General features: G+C 43.8%; 1 protein-coding gene across 4 annotated transcripts in view; it reads left to right on the top strand.

The window, feature by feature from the left end:
• The window catches only part of AFAP1 (actin filament associated protein 1), a 551,057-nt gene extending 546,191 nt beyond the window's left edge, over nt 1–4,866 (top strand). For all 4 annotated transcript variants that reach the window (XM_069632010.1, XM_069632009.1, XM_069632011.1 and 1 more), the window contains one exon: nt 1,327–4,866. In XM_069632010.1, coding sequence (XP_069488111.1) covers nt 1,327–1,353 — 27 coding nt within the window. In that variant the 3' untranslated portion in view covers nt 1,354–4,866. The remainder of the gene's footprint in view (nt 1–1,326) is intronic.
• The last annotated feature ends 13,337 nt before the right edge of the window (nt 4,867–18,203 follow it).

Below are 18,203 nucleotides of genomic sequence, written 5' to 3'. Positions count from 1 at the left end.
ATTCCGACCCAATTATCCATGGAAGTGTTGTCAGTCTCATTTTCTGTCTCCCTGTGCTTGTGGCTTGCTCTCAGGGCACTCCTTTCGCTGCTGAAAGGAGGTGAACCACAGGGGCATGCTACTTTTCACAACATCTTTGCCTACTTTTTTGTAACCCAAGACATTGACATCCATGACACTTGAAAACATCTAAGTTGCAAAATAAATCATTGAATGCTACATCTACCCAGCTCATCTTCATTCTGTCCTACCTGACGCACAAAAGGAAGTTGTCTTTATCCAGTTCTACTTGATTGAAGTTTGCTTTAGACAAGCTGCGTGTTGACTGGACAAATGTCTCCTTCAAAACAGAATATGTTCTCTGACTTTGTGTTCCCCATAATCATAATGTGGTCATGGTCTTACTTTCATGCTGTGTTTTTACTATTCCTTGAATACATTCTTTCTCATTCAGAAAAATGTTACCTAGCACATTTGTCCTCTTTATGCCTTTGAGTAAGGATAACTTTCCTGAATAAACCACCTCTTAACTGTGAGCACACAGTTCTTCCCTGCTATCTTTTGTTACATATTTTGGAAGATATTCTAACATGTTCTTAGTCTGTAATCCTTCATGTACTCGGACAAATTCAAAGTCTTAATTTAAATGTTGGTGAATATTCTGTTGCCTGACTTTCAGGCTTACCAAAAATTCTCACAAGAACTTGTGCGCTTGAGCATTCCCACTCTCTGTCTTCGTGGAAACTGGAACTTTCCTGTTCACTGAAGCTAATGGCAGAGGTTGAGATTGCCCATCCTAGAAGTCTTTCGATATTCGAATGGAATCCTTTCCGGTCCTCCTTCCAAGTACTTTCCACCACTCCCGTTTCTTCTCTTATGGGGTTTGAAAACCAGGTAATATTTACCTAGTCAAGTATAGGAACATGCATTCATATTTACAAACCTCATGCACTTCAGGCACATTTGGCCCTTCCCGCACAACTTCATTATGACACTTTTCTGCTAATTGGTCATTCAAGCCTTGGTGATCTACAGTAGCTTCTTTTTTGCATGACAGTCACATGTTCAAATCTACTAATTATGGATCACCAACTAGGACGTTGTGGTCACTGATGAATTCATGGTGTTTCTTAACTAATGGCAGTGATATCTTCCTAGTGCGTCAGTTTTCTAAATCCAATGTTGTCACACTGGAAGTATTGCAATTGTATAAGGTTTAATGCCTTGAATTTATTTTTATTTTTGTACACATCTTATGGCAACTGAGTAATCTTGCACCCTTAACATTCATGCATTTCTTGAAATACTTATTCTTGCTTTTTTCAGGAATGGGAATTGAAAAATGGAACATAAAGCAACTACTCTTCAACACTTGAACTTTGTTTTTAACAGCCTTAAGACTTTTGGACCAAGATGACGCTGGAGAACAGCCCATCCTTAATTGGAGATCAAATAGTCACCCAAGATTGTTTTTACAATGGACCCAGTGCGGATTTGATCCAAATTTACTTGCACATATTTGCATGGTAGTCTTTTGGGCCCTTAACCTGTATTTGTAACACTCTTTGCTCCATCTTCTAAAATAGTTTATAACTTATGTTAAATTATTAGGTGTTTGTGTTGCTCCATTGGTCACCGCAGTGGTCTTGGAGCACTGGGGCCGAGAGAGACCAATTATTTTGTCTTGTTTGACTCTTTAAACATAAATAGCAATAGATTTACACTAAGCTACGGTGTAATTGATAGAGGGAATTTAAGAGGAAACATATTTAATACCAAAATACATGTATGTGTTGCATGCTTACATAATAATAACGAGACCAGTAAGATTTTGGATTTTCAAATTTTATTAATCTCATTATAAAATATTGATAATCGTCCGGCCCAACCCTCTGTTAATATTGGAATATTCACATTGTGAAAATCTAAATTTGCTCCAGGCTCTAAAATGTGAACTGTTTCTAAAATGTCACTTTATTTTTATTTATTTATTTAACATTTAATCAAGTGCACACCATCTCGTAGACAGTGGGTGTTTTACGCAAATTTCAACTCTTATTTAAAATAAAAAACCTAGTTAGGAGCAGATCAGATATAATTGAACTATATGACTAATATTGATACCGACAATCAAATGAATTAAACCATTTACATAACGTGCATGTTATAAACTATATCCTATACTTGCATGGTTTCACAGGAGAAATACTTAGTTCCATAATCTGTGTGCTGCAGACATAGCAACAGGTAGCCTGTCTACAATGTTTATTGTGCAGGTTTTCTTTTATGTAATTACAAGCCATGCTGTTCTACAGCGTTCTCCATTTTCCCCTACCCCACATGTGCTACGCTTTCCAGCCTCAGAAGATCCTCAATGCACAGCTCTGTGAACATCTCGCACAAATCTCTGTATTGGATCTGTGGTGCTCTGAGTTCAAATGATGCTATGGGTGGATCCTTTCAGGAGAATTGCCAGTCCATTGGAAAGTACATAGTCGCCATATTGCTGCTCCTATGTCATCTCTGAGCAGGATTCCTTCATTTTGGAATAGCACTGGATCCCAGAAATAAGTGCCACCGAAGCACAAGTAACTGCAATAAAATGGTAATCCAATGTAAAGCAAAGTAAAGTGAGGATTGCTTTTCTTCTTATGATAATAAAATAATGAACTCATAAATACAGGAATCTGTGTTGGAGAAAGACCAAGAACATATCAATGCTCAGTTTGTGAGCCAATTTGAAAATGTAATCTGAGCTCCTTAGGTGTCCTGTGTGTTTCATTATCCTTTTTAAAGATTATATTCGTCAAGACACAATTTCCCTGTAAGTTTGCTTTAGCTGCATATTAAATGGCTGCATTGTAATAGGACATTGTTAACTTTTCATTATTCAGTCCTGCAAATGTCAAAGTGGATAATCTGGGCCTGTCATTGGTTGACAGTGTAATTTATTGACAATGTAGACTTCCACTCTTTATGATTGATGCATATAGTGTAATAGTTTGTACACAAATCCATCATGCATTCATTTTTTCCATATGTCGGCTGTGCAAACCTATTTGTAAAAAGTAAATTCTAATGGGGGACTTGGTGTACACCCATTGCAAACTTAAAATAAAAGGGCATAACATGTTTTGAAACTAATACATATTCCCATTCCCAGGACAGTAATTGAATTACATTATACTCACATTCTAAATTCCATAGACATTTTACTGGCCTTCTCTTCTCTGAGCCAGAAGTGCAACCAGTTACACATTGTCAATTTAACTTCCCTCACGTTGATTGAGTACTGCTTTAACATGCGTTTAATGTTAATTTGTTTTCCTTATATATTTGCGGGAAGGATCAAGAGTGTTACAACACATTTAATTCACTGTACATCCTTAAATTAACACCAGCACTGATTAGCCAAGGACTGCATGTGGGCTCTTATTGGTGACTATTCTCAAGAGTTTTCCCTGTAGGCACTATTGAATAATCTATTTCGAAAATGGTGCAGAGTCTCACCACCTTTCCATAAAACATTGACCCTCTGTAGTCAATTTCAGTATAATGTGTTTTTGTATTATATTGGTCTCTGCATTGCAGGTATTGTTTCTACTACCTCCACCCTCATACAATCAATTCCCCAAATAGAAGCCTTGGGTCAACTCATGTGTAAGGTTGTCCAGTAATGTACTGTAAGAAGGAGATGCCACCAGATATCCGGGCAAGGGACCACTACTGCCTTTGATGGCAATGCAAAAGGATCTAGCACAGCTTGGCCAGTTATCTTTTCCACCAAGATGGATCAGTTACTAGTCAATGGTTATTCTTGCAGCATTGAAACAGTCTCTTGCTCCAAGTAGTCTGCAACAATCTTGTTTTGCAGAACTGATAATGCATGTTGTCAAGTGCATTAACATGCAATCTCCCCCATGGGGACATCAGAAGCTGCTTCCACAGCCAAAATAGCCATTCAAGAGTTAACTAGTATAACCTTTTGTACAGCTGTCCTCCCTGTGTAACAGAGGACCGTATTCTAATTCCTTTGGGAATTGGTTAGCCAATCCTAATGTTTCATGTATAACACTTAAACACTTTATGTACAAAAGCGGTGGAAAGTTTTGTTGTGGTGCAGAACAGATCCATCTTACTATTAAGCATGCACAATTTCTGGAAAACGCCATTCCTGAATAAAGAACATATCTTTCAAAAGGATCACTTTAGAACTTGCATGAGTTTTGGTGCTATGATTTTTCTATGAAATGATCACATTTCCCAATGAAATTACGTTTTAGAATACACATTTCTGCTACTCAGAATATCTCCATAAATGTGCAACAATGTAACAAAGTTTCTTACCATAATTGAATTGAAGAAAAAAAATTGGGGTCTAAATATTTTTTTGTTTTTAAAAAAGTGTAAGATCTCTGCATAATAAATGAGTCACAATTTTCTTGTTTGACACGTTGAACTTTATTCACCAAGATTATATGTTGTAAGATAGTGTTTTGTTAAGAATGTAATTATTTCCTTAATGTATTTTAAAAAAAAATTATCCTATTTAAAATAATCATGCAAGTTACTCAAGGGATAGCTTTTTTATGTTTACGGCAGAGTCCGTTATGAATGACTGTAAATATACACCTGTTTGATTGAGTTTCATATTGTATTTAATTCTTTAAGCACATTCTTTAAAAAACAAAAAAGTACAAATATTTTATTTCCAAAAAAGACTTGTCTACTTTTTACAAGTAGCTTCGAAAGATTTCTTAATGTCCTGTTTTTCCTTAATGCTTAGCACTGTGCTCAAATGGACTGACACCTAATGGGTGTGAACATTATTGTGTGTTACCAATAAAGATATTAGAACACGAATAATCTGTTTCCGTCCATTGTCTATTAACAAGAAAGCCATTTGATTTGTATATGGACGATTCCAACTAATATCGCACCGTGGAAATGCAATTTGTTTTGCAACAAACCATTGCTAGGAAACCATTCTCTTTGTTAAAATATTTCAAATATTGGGCTTTAATTTGAAATTTAAAAAGTTACGGTTTCAACACAAGAATGACAGAAACCCCAAAAGAAGTCTTAGAAAACTTTATCAACATTTAAATTCTTCCCTCACTGGACATGCAGCATTTTCTCGTAGTTTGTAGTTAGGAAAGCTTGTGCATTCAGATTTGGGGTGTTTTTAAGGTTTTGAATCACAGGTGTCGCTGTAGCAAACTATTGTTATGGATAGTGGTCGATGCCAAGCATTTCCGTGGATTACCTTGAAATGCCCAGGTACTTGCCCCATTGCCGAGCCCTCACCCAGAAGCTCATATACAGGAGCAGTGCAGCTGTGCATCCTCCTCCCCTACCTTTCCTCTATTCTCTTAAAACTGGTGTGTAATACAGGTTCAGCTTCTCTCGTCTTGTGAAGCCCTGCTTAGCAGAAGTGGGGAGCAGTGTTAGGCGCGGCAGCAATGGAGATTTGCCTGAGCAATTGATGGGAATGCGTGATGATAGGCCACGCGTTGATGCATTCACCTACCCTCACATGCCTCCCTTTTCCAGTTGCCGCTGACCTAATATATGGGGAGGTGAGCAGTGCTGGGGCAGTGAAGCAACACTGCAGCTTACCTTCCCGGTGCTAGGAGTGCTTATCCTGCCTCCACTTTTCCACTGCCCTTGGTACCTGCCTGCGAAAGGTTAGACAGGGTGCATTTCCTTCTCACCTTGCTTATTGCCTGTTATTCCGTGGGCTGCAGAAGACAACTCTACTGTCAACTTACCCTTACAACGGTGTCTTGCACCATGACATCAGCAAAAGAGAAGACTGCATGCAACAGTAATCTTGGCAGCCTAGCATTTCCATTTCAGGTAGACATGGACGTTGCACACCAATTAACAATATGTGCAATGGCCATTGATGCCACAGCCAATTTCTCTCTGCATTCATGGCATTGCCTCCCAACGCGTTGAATCCCAGTACCACCCAAAGGAGCCAAAACCAACGGGGACATGCTAAACCTAGTACAGTCAGCACTGCAGCTCAAGCAGAAGGAGGCAATGTTCACAGGGTGCATCTAATGACTTTTCTGGCTCGTGGGGATTCATTCTGGGATACATCTTTCGATACATTGGTTTGATATTTTATTCCTATCGTGCTCGTACACAAGTGTTTCAGAGCGCGACAAAGCAAGGGAGGGGAACAAGGGAGAACAAAACACCGATCTTACTAGGCCCAGTGACATTCAGAACGCGCACGTGCATGGGAGAGGGGAGGGGAAAAGTGCATGGAGGGGGGTGAAGTGGAACGTGAGGAGCAAATGAGATACAGATAAAGAATAATAAATAAATAAATAAATAAATAGTAAAGGCAATAAACAGTGGTAGTGCAGCCAGCAATTGGCAAGTGCTGGGTTTAAGGCAGTAGACAGGCTAGGTCTGATAAGTGCAGGAAGAAAAAGGGGGGGACTGTATGGGTACAGATACAGACCCCAGTGCCAGGGGTGGCCCGGAGGAAGTGAGGGAGGGTGGCAGGGTGAGCAGGTACCTGGATCCGGAGGACAGAGAGTAGCCAGGTGCACGGTGCCAAGAGAGAACAGGGGAGAGAGGGAGCAAAGGCAGAAGCAAATAGGAAGGTCTTGAGGTGCTTCCGGAACCGGAGATGGTTCCCCTCAAGTTTTAGAGTGGCAGGGAGGCTAGTGAACTGGATGGACCCCAGCCGGCTCATAAGACTGGGGGTCTCCAAAAAGCCCTTTAAGATGAGAAGCATTACCCTTGAGATAGATGGGGATGCAGATTCGAACTCTTGCACCAAATAATAATTACAACTCAATAGTTTGGCAAAGGGAGTCCATTTAATGAAAAGTACAGAAAACGGGGAGTTCAATGAACATCAGCAACCGCTCGGTCTTTCTTCTCGCTTAAACTCCAATTAATTTCCAAAAAAACACAATATTTATTCCAAAAACTCTCATCCTCATTGACGCGTAACCTTAAAAACCTAACCTGCAACTTGATTGGTTATAGGAAGGTAACTTTAAAATAGGTACTATATCTGTATATGGTAACGGGGAGAGGGGATTGGATAATCAATGTCAGGTGGGGCAACTAAGCCCTTCTTTCAAACTGGTCACTGTAAACGTCACTAAAAGTACGACGTCTCATTTGTCCTACTTACTATAGGACCCTAGATTACACGGTCCACTATGATTGGGTTGGCCTCAATCCCACTCATATTTTTCAACTTGCGCTTAGCAGCATGCAGAATAATCAGCCAGGTGCAGGGAGTAAGTCTGCATCTAAGCTTTCCTCCAATTATGTTACAATCATTCATCACCTCAGTGGTTGTGTGTCAATTACTGCTTTGTAGTTTGGCCTTGAGTCTGTTTCTTGGTCTGAGAAAGTTAAGGAGTATGGGTACAGCAGGGCTCCATGTGTAGGTGTTAAAGTCTCATCCCTTCCTGCCTGCCTTGTCACGTGATTCAGACACCGTGAAATTGGCCTCTTCCTCATGCATTTTTGTGTATTTGATTTCATTCTGCCAGTCTTCTACCATCTGTGGCTTATCTCGACTTTTCTGAACAGGATACTCTGTTCTTTTTTTCCTTAATTGTATCCATTGCTAGCCTGTACCAGCCCGATACGACATTGGCTTCTTGGCTTGGTTACCTTCAGCTGAGTTTCTCTCCGTCTTAACTCTCAATTTGTTTGCTCAACACTCTCCACTTGAGACCTTTAGTAACCTCTGTTCCATTCTGCTCATGTGCGTAATGGATTTACACTCACCTATAAAGTGCTTTTGAGGTAGATATATGTATAGTTGGCACTTGCCGCAATCTATTTTACTACTAAGCATAAGCAAGCTTAACAATTTCTTTGCTTCTTGCAGTTTCCTGCAGCTGTACACGTTTAAACTAACTTAATATCTTCATTGTGCATATGGCATACGTTTCTTCATCTTGACAACAACTGTTTCACCTTAGGCTCAAGATGTTACTTATCCATGGTATTTCGTCTCTTTGTCAGTATTCTTAGGTCATTATATCTTCTATATGTGTGTCAGTCCAATTTTCTCACAACGTCACCATTCATCTTCTTTTAGTATCCTCTTGGCTTCTTCAGGTAGTTCATTCTGACAAATGTCCTTTTGTCTTGACTGTAGATTTGGTCTTCTCAATGGGTACCATACTGTCCAGGTTTTCTTAGGTGTTGGTACTTCAATAGGTGCTGTTATTCCAATAGGCACTGGACAGAGCCCCACTGCGGCTCTCTGCTGGTTTATCTGTTCTGCATACGTCACATATTTTGGTATGAACGTTCCTGGCACTTCGAAGGGGGCGGCTGAAGTGCGGATGATGCCTGTCACTTCCTCTTCACTGTTCCAGAGGGATGTCACTGATTCAGCAGGTGGCCAGAAACTGCTGCGTCTTGGCATTTATGCAAGCTGTTTCGCCTCTTCCCTTTCCCCCCTTTGTCGAATGAAAACCGGGTCCAAGAAGTAATGCATGTATAATCGAAGAGCCAAACTCTGTAGCACATTAGGAGAACTTGGTGTCCAGAAAAATCTAGCAAAGTCCGATAGTTCATAAAAGTAAACCTACTGAAAAAGCAGATTTCTTACATTAATCGTGCATGATTTTCCCCCATTCAAAAGTGCTTCAAAAGACGACAGCACTGACAATGTCCCCCGTGTCTGATTTGGTAACGTGCACAGACACTGGATGAAGAGGTCCAGCAAGACTTATTATCTTGGTAAACAATTGGCCCACAGTCGAAGAGCCCCACCAAGGTCATGTAACGGAAACCAGCATATGCCAATTCAAAGATGCTAGAAGTCATGCATACGGTGCATAGGGGTGATTTTAAAGTACGTTCAAGATGCATTATAGCATTACAATTAGAAATAAAAGCGAGTGTGCGCTTCATAAGCTTATCACATGTAGTGCACTGAGACAGCTAACACAAAAGGGGCATCACACAACCAGTTGAATTAAGCACCAATGGAAAACTCAAGCTTGTAATATGGCATGTCACCTAATGGGAAAATATTACCTCAATTTTCCCATTATATAACTAAACCCAATATTAGAATATTATTTTGCTGCACATAATTAAATAAGACATATGCAGTAAGGAAGTATTCATACCACTAAGGTTCAGTGTATATACTTTCAAACTGTTTTTAGACGCAGAAAACCCTAGAGCAGCGAGGAAAGACTTAAGGTGATACTAAAAATTTTATTTTGAAACTTGAGGTCAACACCTCAAAGCAGATTCATCGATTATGTGAGGAGACAGGAATGAAAGCTGGTCACAAAGTTGTCATGTTTTGGTTATAAACTTTTAGTCATGTCAAATGGGTTGGGAAAATGCCTCTCTGACCCTATTCTAAAGTGGATTTTCCCTACCTAAAAAATAAAACTAAGGATCTGCCTTTGTCAGGAACCTGTCCTTGTGTCCAAACAATCTTTCCTGACCCCTGCACTAAAACACAATAATAAAGTGAAAAGGGATACGTTTATAACCTGGTATCTGCAAAATAAATTCTTAAACAAAAGTAGAATAACTCCAATATAAATGTTTTCCAGAAATTTAAATTATCGTAACTCCAGAGGGGACGATTCCCTTCCCGTGGATTCTTCAGTGTTTTCACAAAAATGTCTTTTGGGTAACAGTTCCTTTGTATCTTTGTCCATGCACCTGGCGATCTGTATTGTGTCCCCACCCATTTCCGTATGTTTTCCCCTATTCCCATTTTTTCTAGGAGGATAGTCGTATACATCCATTCCACCCTATCGAGGCCTTCTTCGAATCGAGCGAGGGAGGCACACATCCAGGTCGGTCTGTCTCGTATAGTGCATTAGGTCGATCGTCTTCTGAATATTGTCTGATCCCTGGAAACCACTGATGAAGCCGACCTGGATAGCATGACCCCTTCCAACCTTTTGCCCAATATATTTTCGCCAAGATTTTCACGTCTGTGTTGAGTTAGGGCGATTTGGTCGGTACAATACACTGTGTCAGGTCTTTACCTTCTTTTGGTAGTACCACTATAATGTCATTGTCTCTGGAAGTATCCCTCCCTCTAGGACCGCATTGAAAACTCTCACAAGGTGCACCGGAACGTCTTAGAAAATGTCACTGAAAACCTAGCCTCCCCCGGTGTTGTACCCCGCCTTTATCATCTTGATTGCCTGGATGACTTCCTCTTCTGTCACCCGAGCTTCCAGGTCGGAAGCAGTCTCTCTGGCTAGTCTCGGTATGGGGAGTTGTGCCAGGAAGTCTTCTATATGGGATTCGTCTCTGTCAAATTCAGACTTTTATAACAGTTCAAAAGACATTATGAAGGCCTTCCCTATACTCTTGGTGTTATAACACTTTGTCCGCTCATAGGTCTTCACTGCCCTGACCATCTTACCTTTCTGGGCTTCTCTTAACTTTCATGGCAGTAATTTGGCCGCTTTGTCACCGTTTTCAACATATTTTTGTTTTAGGAACAATAATCTCTTTTCAGTCTTGGTCAGCAGGAGGTCTTTTATTTGGGCTTTATTATTCTCTAGCATCTTCGTCTGGTCTGAGGTGATCAAACCTCCTGGGACTCGTCCTGGTTGGAGTTCAGCGATCTTCCCCCCTTAGGTGGGTTTCCTGTTTCTTCCCCTCCCTCCTCCTTTGGGCCCATATCTGTATTAACACCCAACAAATTTGTGGCCTTCAATGCATCCTGTAGGGTATGTCTGCCCACCGCCCCATTGTCATTTAGTTCGAAGTACTCTAGTATGTCATTTAGCACCGTCTGGGCTATCGCTTTATCTTTCAGAAGGGAGTCGTTACACTTCCATGTTCCTCTAGGCCGGAGTCCCCAGCCCCTTTTCAGTGTAGCTTGCACAAGGTCATGATCCGACCACAGGACTGGGTCCACTCAGGAGTCCCCCACATGGCCAGCTAAGGAGCTATCCTGGAAAAGGATTTGTGAACGTTCGCGTAATACATGAATGGGGGGGTCCCCTGAGGAAGGGGGGGTTAGGGAATCCACTATGCCCAAGTCTGAGTTATGATATGATATATGATGTGATAGTCTATTCATATAGTGCCTATACACAATGTGTTTCAAAGCGCTTCAATGGAAAATACAATTACATTCTTACAGGCCATGAACAGTAAGGATGTGAAATTAACTACCGTACTCGGCCTGACAACATTTCAGATAGTGCAAGAGCTAAGACATAGATAAGGAAGGAAGGAAGGAAGGGAGGGGGAGAGTGGGAAGGAAATGGAAACAGACAGGCGACTAACGCACTAGGCCTGATGACATTTCTGGTAGAGCTGGAGAAAAACAAAAGGTGAGAGTGAGGGGTGCAGAAAGGGAGGTGAGGAACAAAACAAGTACTATCGTACTAGGACAACCTTTCAGATAGTGCTGGTGGGGAAGGTAGAGGGGGGAACAAGAGGAGGGTGGAGGAGGCAGACGAGGTTGCTATCATACTAGGTCCAGGGACAATTCTGATAGAGTAAGTGCATAGAAGAGAGTAAGGGGAGGAGGGGAGGAGATGGGGAAAGGGAGAAAGGGAGCGAAGGAGGGAACAGAGTGTAAGCAGTCAAAAAGAGTGGAGAAGCAAGAGGGGAGAGCGAATAAAATTGCAGAAGTCAGTAGTAACACAATATTGCAAGATGGGAGCAGCATGATTAAGGGCCACCATGAGTACAAGATGCAAAGGAAGTCCAGCATGGCGTTTGAAAAAGGGTGACGCACCGTGATTCAATGAAGTCCATAAAATTCAAATCCAGCATTGGCCACAAGACGGTGATGGTGAAACCATAATGTATCAGGACAGACTCCTGCAGAAGTAGGCTGGAGCGGGTGGGAGCAGGGTAGAGAAGAATCGAGCAAAACAGGCAATACCTGTGTGCATGAAGGGAGGGGGGCACAAGGGAACTAGAGGGTGTGGGGGTGGCCTGTGGGGACATAGGGAGTAAACCATGTTGGTGCATGCTTACCTGCTGTCTGATCAGCGGTTTGGGCCCTGCGTCATCCTTGTCCGATCAGGTCCAAACAGGAATTGCCATTTTCTTAGTCAGCCCTTTGCTTCAGATGCCCAGACGAGAGACGCCCTTGATAAGAGCAGGAATGAAGAGGCAGGGCTTAGAAGGTGGGTGGTGCTTAGGCCAGGTGACCTAGATCCACTTGCACCTGCTCCCGATCTGCAAAGGAAAAGAGGCTGGAAGGCTCCTTTAATTGGGAAAAAGAGCGGCAACCAGCAAGGCACCAGGAGGGCGGGGCTTGCTAAGTGGGGGAAAAAGAGCAGCAACCTGGAATGTACCAGGTGGGCGGGGCTTAGGCCAGGTGACCTAGATGCACTTGCACCTGCTCTCCATCTGCAAAGGAAAAGAGGCTGGAGGGCTCCTTTATTTGGGAAAAAGAGCGGCAATCAGGAAGGCACCAGGTGGGCGGGGCTTGGTAAGTGGGGAAAAAGAGCAGCAACCTGGAAGCACCAGGTGGGCGAGGCTTAGGCCAGGTGACCGAGATCCACTTGCACCTGCTCCCTATATGCAAAGGAAAAGAGCCTAAAGGGATCCTTAAGTAGAGAAAAAGATTGGCAACCAGGAAGGCACTAGGGGGGGGGGATTAGTCCAGGTGACCTAGATCCACTTGCAACTGCTCCCCATCTACAAAGGAAAAGAGGCTGGAGGGCTCCTTAAGTAGGGAAAATGAGTGGCAACCAGCAAGTCACCAGGTGGGCAGAGCTTGCTAAGTGGGGAAAAAGAACAGCAACCTGGAAGGCACCAGGTGGGCAGGGGCTTGTAACCCAGATCCACTTGCACCTGCTCCCCATCTGGAAAGGAAAAGAGGCTGGAGGGCTCCTTAAGTGGGGAAAAAGAGCAGTAACCTGGAAGGCACCAGGTGGGCGGGGCTTGCTAAGTGGGGATAAAGAGCCACAGCCTGGAAGGCGCCAGGTGGGCAGGGCTTAGGCCAGGTGGCCTAGATCCACTTGCACCTGCTCCCCATCTGCCATCTGCTATGGAAGTTTTGTGATGTGGTTTCATCTAACGGGGGGAGTTTCTGCGCCGCCATCCTCTTCATATCTTTAAAGGGTCCCAGGACCCTTTTGAAGTCCCTTCCTACTATGAGGGTGACTCCCAAAAAGAGTTGCAGCTCCCAGTGTTAGTGGGGTTCCCTGGATATCCCCTCTTGATGAACAGGTAGCTTTCCACTGGGTCCCTTAATGTCGCTTCCGTCTTGAACCCCAGTGTGTTGGACATGATGATTGCCACCCTTCTGTTTTTGGATGTGAATGAGGCTCTATGAACTTCCCCCATCCCGCCACCCCGGGGAGTTTGCTCCTGCCCCCTCACCCAGTGTGTTTCCTGTAAGAAGAGTAGGTCTAGCTTAGTACGTGGATATTCCTGAGCCAGGAGAGATCTTTGTTGGAGAGTTGACTCCCAAAGCATTCAAGGAGCCTATCCCAAAGGTTGGTAGCATGTCAGCGATCAGGCCTTTGGCGACTCTTTTTTCGCCCAAATACCTTGAAACTTGCAACTCCGTTCCCGGGTCTGTTTATTATTTCCTGATGCCCTGAATATTAACTATTCTGTGTGCTAGAAACCATAAAAACTAAGACCGCAAACTCTGCCAACTCCATGGGAACTTCCCCCCCACCCACCAGAAAGGAGCGAGACCCCAACCTCTCCTTTGAATCCTCTCTAACTTCTCTCCAAGATCCCATCCCCATTGTCTTCCCCCCTCCCTAGGCGCTCATTCAGGGAATCTGACCATTCCTGGTACCCGACTGGACCACCAACCTGCCAGATCCCCCTGGGCAAATCATTCAGCAATACTTCTGTGTGTTGAGCCCCCCCAAAGCCAATATGTTAACCTTTAACCCTCCTCTTCCCCCTCCCCTGCTCGGACCAGTTTGTCATTTCCTTCAGCCCCTGGTCCTAGTGCTCAGCTTACACCCTGAGGCTAGCACCGGTAAGGAGAGGTCCCCCACCCCCATCCCTGCTAAACTGAGCATCCACAGGACTAAGCATAAGGTAACATCCCACCCTCGATGGTGTCAGGGGCCACCATTATGCAGTGGTGTATTTAATTCTTTGAATTTCCTCGAGTCCTGGACTCGTCTCCTGTCCCTCTGTGGTCCTATTCCATTGCTCCCCTCAGCAGCTTTACCCGAGTGCTTCTCTAATCAACTGGGGTGTCCACATATTCTCAGATTGCTCCTTTAATGTGTTCTTCAGCGATCAGTCTGGTTTGCTGGCCCATGTATCCAAAAGTAAGTGAAAAGGGGAAGCCCCAACGATAACGGATCCCCTTTTCTTGTAGGCACTGTGTTAATGGAGCACACATCCTCCTCCTAGACAGAGTGAAGGAGGAGAGGTCTTGAGAGATCAATATTGATGCGTTGTAGGTGGTAGTGGCAGATTTCCTGGTTTACTCCAAGATTTTGATATTTTCTGCGTAATGAGTGGACCAGAACTGAGCGCCGTCCACCAACTCTGCCTCCTACCTTGTGCGCTCTATCTATGGTTGGTTTGTTTGTCGCCGCATTGCTGAACAGTAGGACCTCATCTTTGACCGTCTGGGAGGTGTCTCTTTCCGTCTCCCCTTCTGCCTCCTGTAAGCCAAAGAACCTGAGGTTGTTCCTCCGCTCCCTGTTTTCGAAGTTGTCTTTTCTTCATCCCTCTTCTCCAGGGTAGACAATCTAGAATCAATCTGTGACTCCAAAATGTCTACCGAAGATTGGTTGGCTTCCAAGCCCTGTATTCTATTTTCCATCTGTTCCCTCTTTGATCCATCTTTTCCAGCCTGTGGCCTGTGTCGGCTCTCATGTCCCTAATTTCTTGCTTGTTTGTTTATTTTATTTATATTGTGCACCTGACCCGGAGGTAATTGGGCGCTTGAGGGTGGAAGTGGTTACATGGTATAGTATAGGCAGTTGAAAGGCATTAATACAGTTTGTAAAATTACAGTGGTACATATATACATAAACATTATACATATTAAACATATTATACATTGGGTCATAGCAGTAGTATAGGATATACATAAACATAATACATATTATACATCTTATACATAGGGTCATAGCAGTAGTATGGGATGGGTGACACATATACTAGTTGAGAAGATCATCTAGCTATTAATGGTATCAAGAGCTACTGTTTTGTGTTTTTTTTTAAGAATCCAAGTGATAACATGGCTTCTGAAATTGTTGAAGGTTTGAATGGTTTGGATGTTCTGTGGGAGAGAGTTCCAAAGCTGGGCGGCTAATACCAGGAAGCTAGACCCTCCGGCTCCTTTTAGGTTGTATCTAGGCACCACCAGGGATGGCGTGTTAGATGATCTGGTGAATCTATTGGATACCTTCCAAGTGAACTTGTCTGTGAGATAAGGGGGGGCTTGGAAGTTAATCGCTTTGTGTGTGAGGCAGATAGTTTTTAGGGCAATTTTGTCATGTATAGAGAGCCACCTGTGTTGCTTTCTAATTTCTGAGATGTGCTCTCTTTTAGGAATATTCAACGCTGCTCTAAGCACGTTGTTTTGCGTAATCTGTAGTTTATTTAAAATGGACTTGTTTGCTCCTAGATAAAGGCTGTTGCAATAATCCAGTTTGGATTGTATGAGCGCTCTCGCCAGAGTAAGGCAACTGGTGGGGCATAGTATAGGTCTACAGGCTCTGATCAACTTGCCAGTGTAGGCTGTGGCCGAAGAGGTCATGTTGATCTGCTTGGTTAGGTTAGCCTGGGCATCGAGGTAGAAACCTAAAGTTTTTACATGTTTGGCTATGGGTATACTGTTCCCATCGCTAATGATATTTGTGTAGTAAGGACTTATTTTGAGAAGGTTATTAGATGATCCGACTAGGAGTAGTTCTGTCTTATTATCATTCAGGCAGAGGCCATGTGTGGCCATCCATGCCTGAATGATGATGTAGACTTTGTTAATCCGTGCGACGTCTGTATCATGAGAGGGGTAAGAGTATCTGGGTGTCATCTGCATAATTTGTGTAGGTGACACCCAGACGGTCCAGTTTGTCGAATAGTGGCTTTGTAAAAATGTTGTACAAAGTGGGCGAGATGCAGGATCCTTGTGGGGCTCCGCAGGTGATGGGGATGGGGTCAGCAGCTGCTGACGGTGAGAACATGAGCATAGTTCTGTTAGCGAGGAAAGATTGGATCCAGGCAACTGCAGAGCTAGAGAAGTGGGCCGCAGAGGATAAGTGGTTGCAAAGTATAGAGTGATCCACCAAATCAAAAGCCGCAGAGAGGTCGAGTAGAAGTATGATGGCCATCTTTCCCTTGTCTTTCAATTCATCAATCTGGCTTTTAAGGTCAACAAGTGCAGTTTTTGTTCCATGCCGAGGTCTGAAGCCAGATTTACGGGTACCGAGTAATTTGTGAGCTTCAAGATAGTCTTGTATTTGCAAGTAGGCTATTCTGTCCAGAATTTTCAGTAGGAAGGGGACTGTCGTAATTGGCCTGTAGTTGGTGGGTATAGCCGGGTCTAGGGTCTGTTTTTTCAGTAGTGGTATAACCCAGGACTGTTTAAGGTTACTTGGGACGGAATCGTTCGAGAAGGAGGAGTTTACAAGTTTAGTAATGAATGGGGCAAGGTCTCTAGCTGCAAATTTTATAATCTGGCTGGGCAACTATCGCCCTTACAGTTAGATGGTTTAAGAAATGCAATGATTTTGTGGACTTTAGGAATGGTGACTTTTTTTTAACGTGAAACCTGAGTTAGTGTGAGGGGTGGTATTGGGTGCTGGTGTAGTGACTGTTAGTTGGGATCTTTTGTGAGCTATTTTGGTCTGCAGACCTTTAATTTTGTTAGAGAGGGCATTTTGGATGCTGGTGCACCAGGCTTTGTCCTTAGTGCATGTGTCTGGCGGTGGGTTGGGTTCTTTAGTACTTTTTTGTAGGTAGCAGTAATGATGGCAAGATTAGTTTTATTTTCCAGTGTAGGGGATGATTTCCAACGTGATTCACATTTTCTTTTTTCAGTGCGGAGTATTTTTAGCTCTGGAGTGAACCACGAGTTAAGGTGGGCAATGGGTTTACTTTTGCGTAGCTTTAGTGGAGCAATAGTATCAATGGCTTTAGTCATAGTCTCATTATAGATGTTAATTAGCTTGTTAGGATCATTGGTGTCCTGTAGGGCATTGAGTAGGAAAGCTACCAAAGGAACTACAGCGTCTGCTGTGATGTTGCGTTTATTCCTTGTGAGGCAAGGGGGAGCAATAATGGGCTCTTTCTTTTCTTAATTGCATTAGCGCTTTAATGTCACTTTTTGTGAAATGTCATCTTCTTGGTATGCCATTTTGTGGGGGGTCGTGCCTCCCGGTCTCTACAGGTTTTCTTGGATGCCGAATTCCTGTGGGGCTTTCTTCCATCTCATCCAGATGGGTCTGTGGTATCGTGGGCATTATTACTCATGTTTGGGAGCGGGGGGGTGTTGTTATTTTTTGGAGTTCCTAATATTCTTCTTCCTCAGGGATGGGCAGTGCTCTATAGCATAGCTTGCAAAGTTTTTCACCTGAGGTAGTGCATTATGTTGGTGTGGTTGGGCTCAGTCACTCCAATGCCGCTGTGCCCATTCACCGCTGGGGCAGCCTGACCCCTTTCCTCTCTGACCCGGATGGGGCCTGTCCAGTGCCTTGGTCTGGTGCACTCAGGCTTCCCTGTGGGGGTGACCCCCGAAACACTAGATGTATCCTGAGCCAGCGGGCCCACCTGGAGCAGTGCAGTCTCCTTCCTGGCCTCTATGTCCCTTAGTCTGCTTATTCCACCTGACTCCGTTGTGGGGGATGGGGAGGAGATTAGGGGAGGTCGCAGGGGCCAAGTCAGAGTCCCTGCAGGTGTTCAGAGCTGCTGACCAAGGCTGACTGTGTAGCCCGCTTAGGGCTTGTCTTCCATGGCTGGGGGCATTAACTTAATTGTCAAGACGCTCCGGGGGTTCGCCGTTTCGTTTGGCTCCGAAGGAGTTGGTGGTTACAATCCCGCCATGGACGGGTGCCTCTCGGCTGTGTCCCAGCTTGTTCTCCCCTCTCACACCACACCCTGGGGTCATGGGTGGTCTGTTGTGCCCCCCACTGCCCAGTGGGCTGTTTCCCTTTTGGTCCGTCCTCTGTGCGTCAACTTGCCTGGCTCACCTCATGTGCTTTGGGATGGTGCAGTTTCCACTAAGAGCTGGGGGACGGCTCAAATCTCACACCGCTACC

This window comes from Ambystoma mexicanum, chromosome 6q, assembly GCF_040938575.1.
Source record: "Ambystoma mexicanum isolate Mex_15411 chromosome 6q, UKY_AmexF1_1, whole genome shotgun sequence".
In the NCBI taxonomy this organism is placed as follows: domain Eukaryota; kingdom Metazoa; phylum Chordata; class Amphibia; order Caudata; family Ambystomatidae; genus Ambystoma; species Ambystoma mexicanum.
Note: the sequence above shows the minus strand (reverse complement) of the source record. Positions and strands in the feature narration are given on the sequence as shown.